Below are 20,262 nucleotides of genomic sequence, written 5' to 3'. Positions count from 1 at the left end.
CTGCTGTTCAACTTAATCTAAACTAAAAATCACGTTGTGTGCCTCTCAAATTTATATATATATATATATATATTTATATTTATATATATATCAGATGCAGATATTCCAAAGTTTGTTTTCCTCCTTCTTCTAGAAAAGTCTCAAGATATTTAGTAGTGCTTCCTGATGTGCCCACTGCCTGTGGCTGTTCTTTTGCAGAGATGACTTTCTGCTCCAAAGTTATGGAACATTTTTATGGCCTGGATGTTATTAAAACCCTTATGTTATTATATCCATTCCTCTTCTTAAGAGAGTAAACTGCTTCGGTATATTCACTCTCAGAGAAAACACAAGCTTGGAGAAGTTTGCAGTCAGTGTGGAGAGGACCACAGTGCTCTAAATATATAAATACAGTCAAAGAGATGCAGCGTGTCAGCACATACAGCCTTCTACCATTAGGTCCACTTGGCTGTAGGAATGAAGCAAAAGTAGCAGCAGTGGCCCACCCTTAAAAAAAAAAAAAAGCATAGGGAGCATTTTGGTAGGATTTCACTAGCAGCACATCGGGACAAGCCCTTGCCTGGTACCTGATCATCTTACAGCACTGCTCCCTCTTTGGCAGGGCAGCTGCTCTAAGGCTCTTCCAAGTATTCCTGCTATCCTATGGGCATGGTGGAAAAGCAAAGCTAAACAGGAGATTCTGGGGCTGCCAAAGACGTTCTCTCAAGTGCTAAGGCCTGAAATAATGACGTTTGCTGGTAAATCACCAGTTCCCGTCACAGACCCACAGTCTTCCTCCTTTGATTATTTCAAGTTATCTGAAAGAGGAAAAATGTTCTGAAAAACAGAAGATTTCAAATTTCCCCCAAGTCAGGCAAAGACATAATATTTCTTTCTTTGGTGCAAGTGTCTGAAATGTAGAGGTTGTGATGGAAGACAAAACGTCTTCCATCTTCTCTTTCTAAGAGTTTGATTTTTGGTAACATTTCCTCCAGCGTCAGCAGAAGGCTTTCAAGAGCAGTTCATTCAGCAGCTTTTCCTATTTCTGAATTGAGAGTTCCAGTGAAATATTACTGAACATTTAGTCTGATAGATGTCCAAGTTATTCTCTACATAAATCTGTTCCTTTAGCAGGCACTCGCCAATGTGGGTCTACCTCCCTCTTTCCTTCTAAGTGGTTAACTCCTAATTTACTCCTAAATTACTATGGACGTAAGGGGAGAATCAGCATCTTTGGCTTTCCAGCCAACAATAATAGTGTTAAAGTGGGGAGTAAGTACAGAAACCCCACTGCAAAAGCATGCTCAGCAGCTTTAACCTGGGGAAACTGAAACACCTGATTTCCGAAGGCCCTGAACGACTGCACACACGGCCCCTTGCTCTGGGTGCTGTCTGGGGGGTGCAGCTAATAGCTGTATCCTTGCCTTGATCACAGGGATGTCAGAGATAAGGAACAGGCTCCCAAATTCCCAGCTGATACTTTTAATCAGGAAATCAGGTTTCTGGAGGAAATGAGCTTGAGCCTTTGTAATTCCCAGATAACCGAAAGCTTGATCTTGCTCTGTGAATCAGGCAAATGTCCCATTAAGTTCAGCAAGAGCTTTTTGAAGAAATGGTCCAGGGCAGGATCTGACTCATCTCGTGCCAGAGGCAGGTAGCGTTACAGCTTCTGAGCGCTGTTAATAGGGCTAGAATACCCCAAATCTTTCCATGCAACCACGTCTGAGCAATGTAAGTGATATATCATATAAATATAGATTAAACTATTTATAACAACAGCACAGTCTGTGGTTATATTTTTATAGAGGGAGTTTCTGGTGATTATAAATTAAGATATCAATTCTCATATTACTAAAACCCAGTGATAAAAATATCACTATATAACAAATGCAAACACTGCATGCATTTTATTTTCATGATACCTGAATGATTACGGAAATCACCCACAGCTAGTTAATGGTCCAAGTATTATAAAATTTTAAAATAATGCAAATAATGATCCTTTTATTTCATTCTATGGTGTTTTTGTTTGTTTGTTTGTTTTTTGTTTGTTTGTTTGTTTGTTTGAGCTGATCTTCTTTTTGAGAAATACGTGGAGCAGCCCCTATGAAGATTTGTTGTACCGGTAAGATTTGTGACAATCTTTCAGTGCAAGCAAATATGTTCCTCTTCAAATTTTTTTTCCTTTTTTTTTTTTTTTTTTTCTTTTTTCTTCTTAAGGTAGAGAGAAATTTAATTCAGGGGTGAAAGCAGAATAGCTGTCTAAATTTGGATTATGTATTTATTATGTATTTACTTATTCATAATATTACCTTCAACATACCCCACATATTTAGGAAAGAGCTGATCTGGTCCCTGAATTTTTGTTCTGAGAAAGGGCCTAATTTGTGTGAAGACAATGTGTGACCAGGCTGTGGGTCTGATAAAAGGTCATTTATGGCCCACGCACCCTGGTGAGTCCCTCTAGGGTTCTCCAAGATGTCCTTTCTTCTGCCAGGGCGATACTGGGAGGACGCTGACCTTCACAAGATGAAGGAGGTTTCTCAGCTCAGCATGTGAAGTGCTGGGGGAGAGAGGGACCATGTAGGACAGCCATAAACCAAAGTGGGGTCTGCAGACAGAAACAGGCACATTTCCTGTGGGCACTGTTACAGGAAAAAGCATAGACCTTCAATAAAACAGAGCTCAATGGTTTCAAGAGCATATGAAAACCCCTGGACAAGAGACAAAAGCATTATTGCTATCTGGCCAGCCTTTATTCTAAATGGATTGCTAATTTCCTATTGGCCTCTCTGAATTAAATATTTCACTCAGAAATATAGCCAGGTGAAATTTCTCCCCATGTCTTATGCTGCTTTCCTGGTGGTTCACCTACACAGGCACTTGAAGTACAGAGCTGAATGGAAAGGGTTATATGGATAATGCAGGTCGATGGCTGAAGACTATGACTAGCAGGTGATGCCTTTCATTGTATCACCAGCCCAGGCCAGTAAAAAAAATAAATAAAAAAGGGACTTCAGTTCACCCTTGCAGCCTTGCTAGCATGCCTGCAGTTTGAGCTGGCTGGCAGTCAGAGCAGAAATAACCTGATATAGGGCAGGGAGTTGTCTTTCATGGGCTCAGTGTGAGCAAGGAGCATCTTCGGCACCCAGGGTCTGGGGAGACCTCGGAGGACTGCCCTCAGCAGAAGCAATGTCAACCAGCTCGTGCTCTGCCTTGGGGCAGGGCTGGGGGCTGCCAGCACCTTTTGCACCAGTGTCCCTGTCCCTGGGTCCCACCCTGGGCTGATGCCACCTGGAAATGGGCTCATCCCCCTGAAATGCTGAGATCCCAAAGAGCTGGTGCATGGAGGACACAGCCCGTGGTACAGCCCTGAAGGGTGCAGGAGAAGACAGGGACACCCCTTTGGGAGCCTCACAAGAGTGAGTGGCCATCCCTGAAGGGCAGCGCAGGGCCTGGGAGCTGTGGGTGCTCCCAAACCCTGCCTCACCCCCAGTCCCTCCATCTGCCTAAAGGGGAGGGAGGCAATGAAGTTGGTTTTGCATCTGGCCAGCATAAATCACAGCCTGCATCCCTTCAGCCGCCCGGTGGCAATGCATTGCCCTGGAGAGACGGGATTTAGGATGCCTCTGGGGACATGGGTTCAGCCGTGAAGAGGCTGGCTGTGTTACCTATAAATACAATAAATACACCAACAGTGCCAGAGCACAGCTGCTCCAGGAGCTTAGCACGTATTTGTCTGCTTAATCCAGCAGGTCTCCCCTCCTTTTCTGGCCGTCAGCTTGCGGTGCTGGCACAGCGCCTGGCGGAGGGGGACCCCCAGGGCTCCCCCCACCGGTACCCGTGGCGCATCCCCGAGCCGGGCAGGAGGAAGAAGAGGAGGAGGAGACACCCGGCAGCACCCCCACCCCCAGGCAGGGGGCTGTAGGGCCGGCTGTAGGGCCGGGGGTGGGAGGGGAAAGCTGCGCCGGCAGCTTTTATACGCGGGGCGGCGGTGGAGCCGTTCCTGCCCGGAGCCATGCGGGGCCGGGGGCTGCTCTGCGGCATCGCCCTCTCGCTGCTGCTGCGGCCACCGCGCCGTGAGTGCGGGGGGGACAAGTGCATCTTGCTGCCTGAGCCCTGGGGAGGGTGGGGTGGGATGGGGAGGATGCCATAGGGTGGGGTGGGGTGAGATGGAGAGGATGGCATGGGGAGGATGGCATGGCATGGGGTGGGATGGAGGGGGTCTCCTCCGGCCCGGTTCCTCGTTTTTGTCACTCGGGGGCCGGGCTGGTGAGCTGCTCGCCTCGTTTTTCCCCAGGAGGAGAGGTGGCCGCCGGCTCGGAGCCGCAGCCTGTGGTGGTGGTGCCGCGCTGGGAAGCGCTGGGGAGCCCCGGCGGCGAGAAGGTGGGTGGTGAGAGCCGGCTTCTGCCTGCTTTGCCGGCACCCCCGGGGGCTTCGGGAGGGGGGGGAACTAATGCCGAGGGCTGGGAGACCTCCGCTTTGGTCCTGCTGCCTGAGCTGTTGGAGGGGCTGCGGGGAGCAGAAGCACACAGCTGGGGGGTGCTTGACTGCAAACACAAAGCCCCACGCCCTGCTCAGGTGCAGGTCTGAGAATCACTGAACGGCTTGGGTAGGAAGGGACCTTAATGCCCACCCAGTTCCAGCCCTCTGAAATGAATAGGGACACCTCCCGCCAGCCCAGGCTGCCCCCAGCCCCATCCTCATCCCCATCCCACCTGGCCTCGAGCACCTCCAGGGATGGAGCATCTGCAGCTCCTCTGGCAGCCTGTGCCTTGCACACCGTTTGTTGGTGCAGAGCTCGCTCCCCTCGTACACATGGCAATTCAGCGGCGTGTCAGTAGTCTGCAGCCGTTTTGGGAACTGCTGGGATGCCAGATTTGAACATCAACCGCAAACCACAGTTCCTTTTCCCAGCATCTGTGTTGCTGCTTTCAAGAAGTTATCAGTTGCATAATGAAGTGGGAAAGGACAATCCAAGTGATGTTTAAATGGTGAACCAGGAAAAGGGAAGCTACAGCATTATTCTGAAGAAAAATTATGGTGTCTCTCCATAAGCATTGTTATTCCAGGCTTTGTCCACCCTATGTAATGGGAATTTCCAATACTTTAAATAAGAAAAAGCTGCAATGACTTTCTCATGCTCTTAATTCTCTTAAAACTATTCTTGCAACATAGCCTGGAAGCTTTGTTTCTCTCTCATATTGATAGCAATATGAATACATCTGGACAACATTTGCCCTGACATAAATTTGCTGTGTCTCAGGGGTCTCGCTTGGTTTGTTTCAGGCAAATTCCTGTTGGCTCCCAAATGAGTGTTAGCAAAGCTTATGTACAGCTGGGATGTTTCAGTTACACAGCAATCAATGCACTCTGAAGCAGTGTATTTATTGAAGGAGAAGGGAAGGCATTATTAGTAATAACAATGTTTGCACAACCTTTGAGTAATTACAGTAATAGACCCTTAGACCCCCTAGCTATGGGCAAGGCAGCCTCTCTTGCTTACACATTAGCAGAACAACAGACCCACCCTGGGTCATACCGAGCACCTGTAAGTCAGTAAACCAAAGCTCAGCCCCTTGGAATTAGCCATTGCTGCATGGATTGAATGTATTTACTTCTGCATCACCTGTGTGAGCCTGATACAATGCCCTGAAAAACAAAGGACAGATAAACAAAAGAATATGAGCAGGAGCTGATTTAAGAGGAGCTTGTAATTGAACTCGGAATCAATGAAGTGACACCAAAGCATGGCTCTGGCTGACAAACCTTTTAACAGAGCATCCTGTTAAATCTGTCATGCTTTCAGTTGGTCTCTTCTGCAAAATCCCCACTAACACTGAATAAGGAAATAACAGAGTTGATCATCTCTCACCAGTTTTCAGGAATTTTTGGGGGTGCGGTTTCAGCTGAATAGAGAAGTCTTTTATCTGATGGGTTATTTCTCTTCTGAGGAGTTATTCATCCATTTCCTTTATGTGTAATCACTCAGATCCAGAAACCTGCCTTCAGCCAGCGGTTCTGCTTTGAGAGGGAGATCTGCAGAGGCCATCTAGTTGGGCCCCTGGAAATGTATTCTAGCCTTAAATTATTATTATTGTTTTTAATGGTGGTTTTGGTTATACATTGGCCATTGTGCTAAGAAATTGGGGCCCTTTCTGCTAACACTAATAGCAGCATTAACACAGCCAGCTGTCCTGCATCCTCACTTGGAGCCGAGCTATATGCAGATTGCAAACCAGGGCTGTGGCTGGCGTGCTTGAACACACCAGAAAGCTGCTGTCATGGTTTCCAGTCCCTCTGCAGCCTGGGACTAATATGGGAGCAGCTGTGAAATACCGTCCCCAAAACAGTGAGGGCCTGAAGACGTCTAAGGCCTGCATCTTACTGACATCTTCTGGGAGTAAAAGAATTTTGTGAAAATCTCTGAAAGAGGCGTGATTGCTCTTGTGCTGAAATAGGCTTCTAAATTTTTTTTTTTTTTTTCTCTGCTGTGACAACAAATGAAGCTTTGGTTAGCTAGCTCCTCTATTTGATGTGTAGACCTATGGGGCAAGTTGGAGTGTCCCATGACATGGTCCTGACCATGGTGTGCACGCAGAGGGGCTCAGTGCACCCTTGGAGCTGGACATGCAGTGTGTGGATACATTTGCGGTGATGATGATTTCTGAGTAACAGGCATTGTCTCTTTTGCACACAGCATCCATTCCGAGCTGAAGTTAAGATCGAGGCAGAAGGCCAGGAGCTTGTCTTGGAGTTAGAGAAAAATGGGTAAGTGTGCTTGAGCATTGCATTCTGACCTGTGTGCTCACTGAAATAATGTATAAGGATTACAGTGAAGTCAACAGGAAAACCACCACTGACTTAATAGGGTTCTGATAAAGACAGGATGAGGAAGTCCTTTTTGGGATTTCAAGGTTATTCCAGGTCTGAGACCCACTGATGTTAATCAGCCAGGCAGCCCTGACTGCAACAGAGCTTTGTCAGCAAAAAGCAGGTAGTGACCTGGCCTGCAGCCTGCAAAGCTGTTTTTGCATCATAATTCTTAATTTAACCAGAAAATGTTGCTGCTACAAAGCTCTCTATTTACCAAATGGCTCCCTGCTTTAGAGTCAGTGTGACTGTAATGAGGATTTCATTTGCTGTGATCAGAAGTGATGCTGCTCCCTGGTTCCTAGGAGAAATGATCTGACAGCTTCTATTCCATTAGTGACCTTCATGTTAAAATAGACTGAAAAAATGCTTTTACATTAACTGAAATGCAGCCTCTTCTCGGGCATGATCCAGCAATGCTGTGTGATAGCATTGGGCATGATGTGTATTGAATTCAGCTGAAACTGCAGGAGACAAAGGGAGGTAGAAAGATTCCTGCCTTGAGGCTTGCTCCACTGGCTTTGTCCAGTGTGTGGATTAGCTTCCAGTGGTAAAAAAGCAGCTGGAAATGTAGCTGCAATAAGCTGCTTTTGCCAAGCAGTCCACTTGCCCTGTTGGTGTTTTATTTTTGAATTGATCTGAAGATTTATCTGTGGAAACACTACCAATTGTATGTCAGCTAGAACCAGCAGAGGGAATAATAGCCTTGGAATAGTAACTCTGGCAGTATTTTAAAGGTATTGTATGGACATGCCAATCACAGAGCTCAGGGCTCAGCTTTCCTCCTGAAAGGGCGAAGTGTCAGAAGATCTTATTAGTTCTGATGGCAGTGCAAGATTCTAAATAATATTTGGGTGGCTTGGAAGAAAACCAGATTTTTCTTGGCGTTGTGTGCAGTAAAGCCTGAAGCCTGATGGCTGATGAGAGGAGTGTACATCCTACATGTACGAGGTGCTTTCTGTAATAGACTACAGAAACTGCTGGGGGGTTTGGAGCAGCAAAACCTGGATACATCTCCCAGTCAGTCTGCACCTGTGTGGGGCTAAACAGAACCGGCTGTAAATTCTGTGTCTTGGTGTGTCTCAGCTGGGAAAATAGAGAAGGGATGGAAGAGACCAGACAGCATGAGCTCTGCCAACTTGGTCCTGTCTAATGCAGGAACTATAGCTGGTGCTGACAGCAATTTCACCAGGGATGGTCTCTGAGCTGGACCTGGAGGTGATGTGCCTGCTGGGGGTCTTCTTCCCAGTGGAAGGGCTGTCAGGTCTAAAATATTCAGCAACAACTGTGCAGAAGTGAATTCACTGCTGGCAGAAGCAAGGAGCCTTGCAGAACCAGTCTGTATGCAGCGTGGTGACCTAACTCCAGGTGCCTCGTGGGAGCGGAGCTGTGCTATTTCCAGCGCAGGCAAACACGTTGCTGGTGTTGGTAAACACCATGATAATAATAGAGGGCTTCTATTGTGCTTATTTCCTGAAATGTATTTTCATTCATTGAGATGTATACATGCAGGCTGAAGTCTGCACACACGGTTCCACTGCAGGGTAATTCCCCTTACAAGGACTGCTGAAATAGGGCGACTGGCTTGGAGTTCTCGGTTTTATTTTATTTTTGTGGAAAATGCAAGTGATTTATTGATAGCAGCACTTCACGTGGGAGACTTGCCAGGCCTCAAGTCCTCGTGCAGGAGAGGTGATGGCACCATCCCAAAGTGCAAGTCTGTGAATGTGATTAGGAGAGGCTCTGGAGAGCCACCGCTTTTCAGACTCGCAGAGGTGCAAAAGTAGTTTAGAGACTCTCAAACTGAGAGAGCAATGATGAGGCAGCCAGAAAAGCATGAAGTGCATGGGAGCCCTGATAACAACAGCATCCACAGAACACTTGTACGAGAAGGGAAGGAAAACTGCTGCTCCTTGCTGCTGCACATGGAGTCCAGCCTGGGGCAGCTCCCAGTGCCCAGCAGCTTAACACAGCTGAGGCTTGGGGTGCTGAGTGGTGACAGATTGGGGCATCTTCCCCAGGGGGTTTGTCAGGCACCCAGGCAATGTGAGAGGAGGTGCGGGTCCCCGTTGGGAAGTGTCCCTTTGGAGCCACCTGAAGGGCTAGCTGCTCTGCTTTGAGTTCCCTTGGCAGTGGAAGGTGCTTATGGCTTTTTGAGTTCAAATGAGCCCCAGAGGTCTGGGTCATTTCATCGATCCAGTTTAGAGAAGCTCTGGAAAGCTGGTGGGTTAGGCAACCTTGTTACATGTCCACATGCTCACCGGCCCATAAAGAGAGATGAAGGTGATGAAAATACGGGCTTGCTTTGGAAAAGGAAGGGGGAAATACAATCATCTATATTGGTTTTGTAGGGATAAACTAGCTTTGAATGAAACAAGCTGTCTTGAGTATGTGGAAGAAATGTTCACATGAAGACTGTAATTTCATATCCTATATGAAAAGGACATGGTGTTCATCCAGAGGTGAAACATTATTGCATATATTTCTTCAGAACTGCACACAATTCTGTATTTTGAAAGACTCGGTACATCATCTGTGTTTGGGCTTCATATATCTAAGAATACAATTATTGCATTAGTTGTTAACATAATATTGCATTATTTCCTGTTCAGGCATTTAATACAAAGGCGGAACCACACCGCAGTTCCAAGTAGAGTTCACAACACCATGTAACATCTCTGAGTAACGACAAAAGTATATCCCCCAAATGACTTAGGCTTGTTTTAAGTGACCCAAAACCATGTCGTGCAGCTGCAGGATTGGAAAGCTCAAAGCTGCACAAACAACAAATATATGGAGAGATGCCTATAAAACAGTTTTAAATTTGGCTGGGGCTTAGGAACGGAAGAATCTGAGTTGAAAATCTTGGATCAGAAGAGACTATTTTAAAGGCATTCACATTTGTTAATAAAAAGCAGCTTTGAGCCAAGCGTGGAGGGGATGCTGGGATGGTCTGAATATGTGGCAGAGCTGCCTGGTGTGAGCCCTTTCTAGCAAAGGGGGAGTTGACATTTGCACAGCAGAAACCTGTGTGGAATTTTTCTCACTGGAATGCAGGAGAAATATCTACAAGACTTTCCTCCCTGTCCTCCTCTTTTTTTGTCTCCTGTGGGGAAGAGCAGACATGGGGAAGGATGGCTTGCTGTGAAGGGCAGTGGGTGCTCCTCCAGAAGTCACCTTCTCCAGGGGTGTCCCTGCCTGCGGTGAATCCCATAGGTGGGTGCTTCAGTTGTGTTCTGCCTGCTGCATTCCTACAGCACCTGTGATCACAGGCTGGCAGAAATGTGCAGCAGTGGCCTGAGGACAGCACAAAAAGTCCAAAACCTATCTGGCCTGAGCTTGGGAGCAATCCAGATGGCTATTTTGTGTCAGCTGGATCTGATAAGGAGCAGTATCGTGTCCAAGCCCTTCTGGCCCCATCCAGGTAGCTGACAATCACTCCTGCCCTATTTGATGCTCTCAGCAGCTCGATGACAGATTTGCATGTCACTTGTGTGTCACAGTTTCCTTCTTTTTCATTTCCAGTGCCTCTTCTCCCAGCTGAATGAGGAAGAGGGGAGGTTGCTGCCCACCCCCAGGCAGGAAGGATATCTGAGATTATTCCACTGATGAGCTGCACACTATCAGTGTCTATTAGACTTCCTGCACGGGGGGTTAAGGGTTACATAAAGGAGGGAAATCGAGTTTATCCTGCTCTGTTGTCTCTCAGAGTCATCAGAAAAACAGGGGTGGGACCTGGAAAGCCATAACTGCCTTTCAGCCTCCTGGTTCCCCTGAGACATTCGGTGATTTCTGTGTGGGGCAGGGAGGAAGAGAGAAGGAAATGGAACCCTTTAAATCTTTTGCTCCCTGACTCATTATCAGCTAATTTCCCATTTATTTTATTTCCTTTTTCCTCTCAAGGCAAGTTTTATGGTTCCCATTGGTGAGCTGGAGGGTAATGTGACAAATTTTGCTTGGGTCCTGTAACGTGATTTACATGATAACTGTCACAGAAATGGGAGTGTAGTTCCACCTAAAGAGCTGGGAAACTTTCTTCCTTCCAAACTGCTGCAGTTTGCACAATAAACATGTTCTCAGATACATCAGCAAAGGCTCTTGAGGGAGGGAGCTTAAGAGCTTTAAGCTTTGTCTGGATGAGATTCATCAGCACCAAGAAAAAAAAAGTTTGGATTTCAGTGATTTAATGAAGTGCTGGGATTTGGCCGGAGACTTGCAGAGAGGTGAAATCCCTGATTTCCCACTAGGGGTGGATACAGAGAGCAGGGCTGCCTGCTTGCATTGTCAGGGGTGCCATTTCGGTGGTGTTTGAGATGGGGTCACCTCAGGTTCTCATCATAAATTCTGACATTAGGGAACGTTTAAGAGTCTGGGAAGTGAGGAGTCAAATTCCCTTTCTTGCCCTACTTGGATCCTACTGGAAGGCAGTGGAGAGGGACCACAAATTGTAGATGGAAATCTGATGTCAAAACTTTCTTGGGAGAACCAATTCCCTCCACCCCCAGATGCTGGCAGCCAGGCTGGACAGATTTATTGTGATTTGAGGAAAGGGACAAGGAAAGAAATGTCAGAGACTGCAGGCTTCACTCTTCTTAGTCCCAAGACTTAAAAATGAGGAGTAGATGTTTCTCACAAGGGGCTTGTTGACTGTCTTTTTTTTTTTTTTTTTTGGGGGGGGGGGGAGGGGAGGGATGGGTGGTGGTGAGGTGGGACAAAAAATGTTTGTCTCCTATTTTAAAAGTGGCAGCTGTCCATGCAGACCAGTCCCTCTGTAAAATGAACCCGAACAAAGTAGCTGGTGGGACTGAATTATTAAAAAAAAAAAAAAAAAAAAAAAAAAGGCTTGCTCCCATGGGTGAGTGCAGCAGCGTGCTGGTGGGGTGCTGCCATTGCCCATGATGATCTCTGACTGGGGAAAACACACCTCCCATGGCTCCCCCTGTGATGGAGGCCTCTGAGCTCCTCCGAGGCTTCTGCTAGCAAGTGATGTTTCACAGGCAGACACAGCTGCTCCCCTTTTACCAGGAGAGCATGGGTGAGGCTACCCAGAGCAGCTGGGCGACATGCACTCCCTCAAGCAAGCACGGCTGCAGTAGAACAGCCCCAACAACCTCCTGCTGTTTTGGGGAGCTCTGGGGTGTTCCCTTTAGGGGCAGCTGCCTGCTGAGAATCCTGGGTTTGCCCCCACATTTTCTGCCACCAAATGCCATCGGCTCGAGTGTGAAGTGCATGACCGTGTCTCAATGTGGCAAGGCGAAGAGGCACTGCCCTGGCCTGCCAGCTCTGCACGGCGGTGTGGAGAGCGAGGCTTTGTCTCCAACAATGATATCATTGACAGCCTGGAGCAGGGCCAAGGCTGCTCCACACCGGCCATCAGCAGAAACAGGCTCAAGCCATCTGTACGTTATGGCACCGAGCCACTCGTGCTTCATTTGGCTTCCTTGCTTGCATTGAAGCCGGGTCCTGAGGCTTTCTGCAGGGCAGGGCCTGCCAAGAGCCGGCTCTTCCACCCAGTGTGTGCAGCCTGAGCTGGATCTGGGGGAGCGACTGATCTTGCCGAAAGTTGGTCGCTGTTGGGAAGGTGTGTGGGATCCTCGAGGACACCCTGAGTGCTCAAACAGCCCCACACAGCTGCAGCTGTGATCAGGGCTTAACAAAGGAGAGCCCTCCCATCCCCAAACCACTTTCACTCTGATTTCATCAATTCCTTCTGCTGATAACCCCTCTAATGGCCAACTCTGTGCTGCCTTTTACTGAAGATGTGTGCTAGCAGTCTGTCAGCTGTGTGGCTCTCTGAAGCCTTTACATGATGCTGTTTTCACATCCAAACCTTACAGGCATTTGCACCTACATCTAAAGCTGTTTCAGAGATGGCTGCAGGGCTATATAACATAACAGGAAAGAAAGGATCAAATCATGCTGTGTTTTTCTGTGCTCTCCTCCTCTATCAAGAACATAAACCTTGTGCTCCTATGGAAGCCGTGAGTCAGGTCCCACAGCATTTGCAGGGCTGAGCTCTCTGGGAGCCTGGCAGTGTCCTGAAATGGTGGCAGATGAAGGTCACTGAGCAGATAAAAGCAGATAAAAGGCTTTGGGGTACCGGTGTCTCGCTGGTCTCTCCTGTTTATCCAACAACACATGGAGAAGAGGAACTGATGGGCTGATGACTCTGGTGCACTTGGAGCTGTGAAGGTTTCTCTTCTATTTGTTTACGTTTTGGTGGTAAACTTGATGCTAGCTGAGGAAGTGAGCTGGGCTGGGAATGAACTTTCACAGGCTGTGAAGTGCGGTAGCCCCTTGAGAGTATTGCAAGATGTCCTGTTGTTTTTCCTCTTTCCTACCCTCACCACCTCACACCGCAGCAATGTTGCAAGAGCCCAAGGGCTCCCCTGTGCTACAGCGAGGGAAGACCTTCAAAACAAGGCTGTTTTGGCTCAGAATAAGAAGCTGGGTCTTGCATGGGAAACTTACGATGTAGCACAGGAGTCTGCTGGTGGAGAGGGAATTGAAAGTCATCAGATGGCACTGCTCAGCAGCTGCACAGATATCTAACCGCACAGGCAGACCGCTCAGCATCATCATGCCCTTCCAGACCTCTGTCTGCTGGTAGAAAGAGAAGTGCACACAGTGTGTGCATCATGCCATCATCCTGTGCCCAAAAAACCTGGTGTGCTGGGCTCAGCTGTGGGGCTGAGTGGGAGCTGGAGGGGCAGATGAGCCCTGGGCACCAAGAGTCAAAGCACTGGGCAGTTTAGTGGCGCTGGGGCAGAGAAAAAACTAGCTATTCATAGTGCATGCTTTCCAAGAATAAGGGAGCAGGAGGAAAACACAGGCGTGCTTGTTTGGGAATGAAAAAGTAGGCTGTGCAAGCCTCTGCTACTGGAAATCTATGGGCTGGTGTCTAATTCTGGCTGCAGTAGCACCAGGCAGATTCGCATCGGTTTCACGTCTCCTCTCAAGATGACAGTCTCTTACAGAGACCAGATACCTGCCAGAGCACATTGCTCAAGGCAATTTCCTTCCAGTTAATGCAATCTGTTGATTAAACATTTGTTTCTTGCAGCCTCCTGCTGAGCAAGCTACTGCAGTCAGGGAGCTGAAGGGAGTTATTTTTTGTGGGATGGCACTTCTGGGTTTATCTTCGTCTTGCAGATCGGAGATAGCTGGAAAACAGCAATTGAGCCTTCCGGATCGCTGACAAGATCTAGTGATAGGAATTAGCACATCAGAAAGAAACGAAATGAGCTTTCCTGGGCTACAGTGAACTCTGAAAGTGGAGATAAAAGCTCTTGTATTCCTGGCATCAAATGCTATAAAGTAAAGCAGTGGCACACGGTTTTGGTTGACACTAAGGCATCGTTACTTGTTCAGGTGTCCTGCCCTTTGGATGCAGGATGGGGAAGCACTTTCATACACTCTGATAAGAGGTGGTGCTTCTTTCCAGAGGCTCAGGCTTAATTTAATCAGTTGATATCACAAACACACACTCCATTATTGAAAAAGAGGCTTTGAAGGTACATTAGACCTGATTGCCATGTATTAAAAAAAAAAAAAAAAAAAAAAAAAAAAAGGGAAAAAAATCTTCAATTTTGCTTCTTGTACAGACTGATCAGTCAGGTCATGTTTACCCAGCCTGAAGAAACCATACAAAAAAACAAAACCTTTTGCTCCTTTCCTTCATGTGGAGCCTGAAGCAGCGACGCAGAGGGGCCGAGCTGCAGCTGGGCGCTGCAGGTGTCACGCTGCCCGGGGCGCGCAGCATCCTCGTGCTGCAGCACGGGTGGTACCTCCTGGGGGGACAGCAGCACGAGGTTGCTGTGCGAGAGTGCTGGATTGACCGGGCACGTTCTAGGATCCAATTTTTTGGAAATGAGACCATTGTTTAAAAAAAAAAAAAAAAGTTTTAAAGCTGTGTTATACTGTGGCTGAGATGGACACAGGATGTGACCTTCTTGGTTTGGCCCAGATTTTGACTTACTGTACTTTTTTACATCACTGTTTAGTAAATGCAGATGTTTAAAAAAAGGGGAAGGCTGTTTCCTCTGGAACCAAGTCAAAACACTTACTATTCAGTGCACAGGAGTGCCTTTTATAGACTTTTGGCCTAATCCTGGGCTAAAGACAGGGAGAATATTGTCTATATGAGGATGGCATGATCAAATTCAAACTGGGGAATCAGCAGTTTCCTAGAACAAAGATGTAAATCGGCTGCTGGTCAGAGGTTGAAATGCAGATGCAGATTAGTTTATAATTGCGCTCAGATCTGAGCACTGGAGAGTCTGGATTTGAGCTATGAACTCGCACCCGTGCTCCAGTGCCAAGATGTGTCCTGAGCTGGCCTTCAGTATGCTCAGCCTCCTTCCAGTATATCTGGGGCAGAACTTTGCAGCAGAAAGGAGACTCTGCACAGAGACTTTCACCCATTAAGGGAGGATGATGATATTTTATTCATTTTTTTAAATCTTCACATAAAAACTTGCTCACTTGAGGCTATTAGAAATGCAGTTCAGCACCTGATTGAACTGAGGGATAGCCTCTCCTTTATTGTTTTAATTTAATTTAACAAATGGCTTGCAAGAGCACTTAGGAAGATGGTTTGCCACATCCCTTCGGAAGTGGGTGTGCTCCACAAGAGAAGTGCAGAGCTCCTGGGAGGGCAGTATATAGCTGGATGTGGTGAGGCCAGGCAAATTTTCCAGTACAAGTAGGAAAATAAATCCAGGTCTAAAGAAATCTCTTACTGTCTTCCTCCCCTGCCCCTTTTTTTCCCTGATATCTGCAGAAACCTCTTTGCACCAGGCTACACCGAGACTCATTACAACCAGACGGGACAAGCTCAGACCGTGCCCCTGAGCCACACGGTGAGTGCAGACCCCGGCGTGCAGGGAGCAGCAGGGGAGCATCGTCCTCCAGAGCCTTTCTTCCAGGCCAGGCTTCCCACAGCTGGAAGCTGAAGGGGAGGGCAGTCTGGCTTACTGGCCTGGGGTTTTCCAGCGAGAAAGCATCTCTGTCACCAAACAATGGTAAAAACACCTTCCTGTTTTTGCCTGAGCTCTGTTATCTGCCGAGGTCAGCCAGCAGCATTGCTCCCTGATCTCCGAGAGCTGGAGAATTGTCCATTCCTCCCACTGCTCACCCTCTTGCTTTTAATTCTGCCACCCCATGCTGGGGATGTTTGCAGCCTTTGGGAAAACCAGCCTGAGTGAGCTGGCTGCTCTCCAGCTAAGCCCCCCATGAATTACTGCTCTCACACTGCCCTTGGCTGGCTGACTGCCGCAGCGGCACAAAGGTGCGCATTGGTCGCGATGTAAAAATAAGAGATAAAATCCCCATGAGATCATCTTTACTGGTGCTGCCCCCGGGCGAGGGGAAGGGCCGGGATGGGTATGTTGGCGTTTCTACCCCAAAGCCTCCTTGTCCCTGCCAGAAGCTGCCTTTGTCTTGCCCGGAGCCCCCAGGCGGGGACTTCCCCACTGCCCATGGCGTCACCCTCCCAGGCACATCCTCTGGGGCCTGACCCGGGGCCAGCTGCCATCGACAGGCAGCTCCCTTACAGTCAGCTCCACATCTGCTTCATGCTGAGGCCATCCGAGTTGCATCCTTGGGGATGTAATGGAGACAGGCACCACTTGCAGCGGAAATAGAGCAATTAGTGGAGTACTGGGACTCGAACAGGACTCAGTGATGCCTAAACATAGTGTGTGTCCATCCCTGAAGTAAATTGCCAACCCTGCTGCCCTCTGCCTTGCAGGAGCACTGCTTTTACCATGGGACAGTGCGGGGCAGAGAGCACTCCAGTGTGGCGCTCAGTGCGTGCAGGGGCCTGCGGTAAGTATGGGGGTCAGTGTTGTGCCATGCACCTCAGGGTCTGTCTGGGCAGGTGGGCCTGTCCTCAAATCCCACCCAACAAAGAGTCCTGGGCACTAAAGGGAGCACGTCAGGGGAAATATCTTCAGCTCAGGCATCGTCTGGAGCAAGAGGCGTCTCCCAGTAGTGACCCAGGGCTGTGTCCCTCACAGAGACAGGGACAGGACTCGCCCTGTCCCAACCCAATGCTCCTGTGCTAATACCAAACCCAGCTCCTTCTCCCAGCCTCTCCCAACTGGCCAGTTTTTGTGTTTGGGGACAGTGTTCAGGTCCAAACTTCCCCCAGCATTGTCAGCTCTGCTTCCTCACCTCACTCCCCACTTTTCTCCCTGGGTGGTGCAGGGGTTGTGTGTTCCGCCTTTAATACCTTGGCTTTGGTCATAATGGAGTCTCTGGCAGAAAAAGACGGTCCGTATGTGTTCATTTACACCAGCTCTGAGTTTGTTTCCAAAATACCATGTGCGCTTTATTGATATTAGCGGTCATCTGCTCTCAAGAAGTAATTGGGAGCTGTGCTGATGGGACATGGCCCAGCCAGGAAGCAGCCCTTGCCAAAGCAAACCCCAGAAATCTTAAGTGGATGTATAGCAGGCCAAAGAGCCCGGGGAAATAAACAGGGCAGTGTGGCCACCTGTGGTTTGCAGTAAGTCATCCAAAAGTAGTCACAGGTGTGCTCTGCTTCTGCCAGCCTGTCTTGTCCCCTTCTAGCTAGAGGAGACAGATGTCTGGGGTGCATGTAACAGCTCCTGCACCCCTCAGGTCATCTTCTGAGGGTGTTCGATGCCCTGAGTGCTTCATACCAGAAAGCCAACTGGGCCATTGCAGGGCTTTTTGCATATGCACACAGAGCCTCTGCTTGGGGGCTGCCCTGTGGAGAGGAGAGAAGGCAGGATACAGCCCTAAACCTGAAGGCAGCTGTAACCAGAGGCTCTGGAGGAGAAGGTGACCATCCCAGCTTAAGATGCTGCTGGGCTCTATGAGCATTATTGGCAACTTGGGGAAGCTCTGAGCTGATTCGTGGCTTAGGCTTTTGGGGAAGAACTGGAGGAAAAGTGGGACAAAGCATAACAACAGCTCCCTGCTCTCCTTAAAGCTGTGTGGCTGCACTTGCTCCCATAAGTAGCCATGGGATGGAAAAAAAGCCTTATAAGATGTGCCTCTGGGAAAGTGCTTTGAAAATGATCCTGAACCACAAGGAAAGCACTTTGCAGTCACATACATTATTTATTGCCCCTTTTATGACCCCTTTTGTCAGGCGCTTGCTCTCTTCAGTGTGAAGCAGGTTTTCTTTTCAAAGGGAGGCTGCACGGGGTGGGACGGGCAGCTGGAGAGAGCGGCCATGAGGAGGTGGGGCATGGGGCTTTTGGGGTTCAGACCCTGGTTGTGGCCAAAATGGCACTTGATGTGAGAGGAAAAAAAAAAGTAAAAAACAAATTCTTAATTAGAAATTGTTATAGGTCTTCTCAGGAGATGGAAGAAAGTGGAAAAATACCTGGGTTATGGTGGCACCCATTATTTGTCCACATTGGTGTTGTGTTTTTTTAATTCCCTACAATGAGACTGTGAGACAGGGAAATGAAAGGAGACAAAATCTGCAAAAAAAGGATGCAAAAACAAACTTTTTTTCCCATTGACAAAAAACAAAACAAAACCTTCACTTTTTTTTTTAGGCAGTTCTGCTGCAGACAAATTTCTCTGATCAGCTGAAAAATTTCCACTGCCACTAAAGAAAAAGCTGTACTTTAAATAAATAAATAAATAAATAAATAAAATTAGTCCTTGTTGCAGCAGCACGTGCTCCTACAGCCTTTCATCTGATTGCCAGAGCCCATTTTAACAGCTTTTAATATATGCAAGCTCAGGAATCCCCCCTTCTGAACTCAAACTATTCCCATCCTTCTTTTGAATGAGCTGCCCAGCCTGGTAGAGATAAATGCCTCCCCAAGGCAGCTGGGAGCGCAGCAGCAGAGGAAGGATTTGGCTCAGTTTGCTGCAGTAGTAACTAGTTTTCTGTCTCTCTGCTTCCTGCTCCAACAGAGGACTCATCGTGCTGAGCAGCAACTCCAGCTACATCGTGGAGCCTGTCCCCGGCAGCCCAGACCAGCACTTTATCTACAGGTTGGGTGACCTGAAGCTACAGAGAGGAGCCTGTGGCCACCAGGACGGCACGGTCACAGCTGAGGGCTGGCTCAGGGACTTCACAGCCGGGGTGAAAACGCCCCACCTCAGGGTGAGGAGGGCTCTGACCGGGTCCCCATGTGATGCTCCAGATTTCCCCCTGGCTCCCAGCCTGTGGATCCTGCTGATCTGCAGGAGCACAGCTTGGAAAGGGAAATGGGCGAGAATATCTGAGCTTTGTAGCAAGTTGGTTGCCAAACAGTGGTTCTGGCAGGGAACTCAATGAGTGCTGTGAGAACGGTGACGAATCCAGGCTGTGGCTGTTCCTGCATGGATTTGTGCAGCCAGTACATGAGCAAACTGGGATGGACTGAGAACATGCACATCAACGTGTACTATAACTGACTTGTGATGCTGTTTACTCTAAATCAATCACATCTCAAGGTCCCTGATGGGGTGAGGTGAATGGACAGTGGAAAAAAAAAAAAAAAAAGAACGGTGAAAAATAGCCTGTATGTATGTTTTGCAAAGGGTTTCTTGGGGGATATTGGGGAAATAACCTTTGTCGCCGCTGCTGTAGGTGAGGCGGGATACTCTGCAGACTACGAAGTATGTGGAGCTGCTGCTTGTGGCTGATTATGCGGAGGTGAGAAAAGGGATGGGTTTTATACCAGATGAGCACTGGGCACAGGGCGAGCATCCTGCTTGCAGCATTGCTGGTGCCATAGACATCAGACAGGTGCCATAGCTGGGGCAGACAGGCTTCCCTTTGCCATTCCAAATGTCCTGCCCCCACCTGCAGCTGGGGAGAACTGAGTCTCCATCACTGCTGTCCCCTCTGCTGCCACCATCAGCCACTCTTGCCTAGCAGGTTATGACTGGGATGAAGGACAAGGGCTGGGGGTCAGTTTTTGCCTCCCAAGGTACCAGTGATCCAGAGCTGAATGCTCCCATATCTTCATGAGCGTTTGGGAGCCCCTTTGCTGCCCATGGTTAAGGATGGGAGAGACTGCCTTCAGCCTTGGGTCCCCTGGGGGTGTCTAGCAATGATGTGCGTCTGTATTTCATCTCCAGAGAAGATAACCAAGATTACCCTCTGCTTTGAGCTCTTGGCAGAGATAGAAATAGGTGTTTCAAAGGCTCCAGGTGATAGAATAGGGCTAGAAGAGACCCATTGAAGCCAGCAATCCCTCCCCTGTGCCCAGCCTGGACTGCATGCCAGATGTACTTACTGACAGTGCAAACTGCGCAGTGTTTCGTTGATCATTTAATCTCCAGCACAGACAGGAGTCGAGCTGATCCTATTTATAATTTACAACATGAAACTCCAGCAGTGAAAGCCACGTACTGCTCTGGGCTATAATTTATTCTGAACAAAACCAGAGAGACAGAAGCCATTTCAGTCTCCTCTATAAGGCAGCAGGA

At 48.3% G+C, this 20,262-nt stretch overlaps 1 protein-coding gene across 2 annotated transcripts in view; it reads left to right on the top strand.

Annotated features, from left to right (window-relative positions):
• Positions 1-3,991: 3,991 nt before the first annotated feature.
• The window catches only part of ADAM19 (ADAM metallopeptidase domain 19), a 31,955-nt gene continuing 15,684 nt past the window's right edge, over positions 3,992-20,262 (top strand). For both annotated transcript variants that reach the window (XM_084536025.1, XM_084536024.1), the window contains exons 1-7: positions 3,992-4,058; positions 4,280-4,365; positions 6,680-6,750; positions 15,635-15,713; positions 16,604-16,680; positions 18,757-18,949; positions 19,418-19,483. In XM_084536025.1, coding sequence (XP_084392151.1) covers positions 3,998-4,058; positions 4,280-4,365; positions 6,680-6,750; positions 15,635-15,713; positions 16,604-16,680; positions 18,757-18,949; positions 19,418-19,483 — 633 coding nt within the window. In that variant the 5' untranslated portion in view covers positions 3,992-3,997. The remainder of the gene's footprint in view (positions 4,059-4,279; positions 4,366-6,679; positions 6,751-15,634; positions 15,714-16,603; positions 16,681-18,756; positions 18,950-19,417; positions 19,484-20,262) is intronic.

Source organism: Aythya ferina (genome assembly GCF_964211825.1).
Source record: "Aythya ferina genome assembly, chromosome: 14".
NCBI lineage: Eukaryota > Metazoa > Chordata > Aves > Anseriformes > Anatidae > Aythya > Aythya ferina.
The sequence above is the reverse complement of the archived record's forward strand: the minus strand, read 5'-3'. Positions and strand labels throughout refer to the sequence as shown.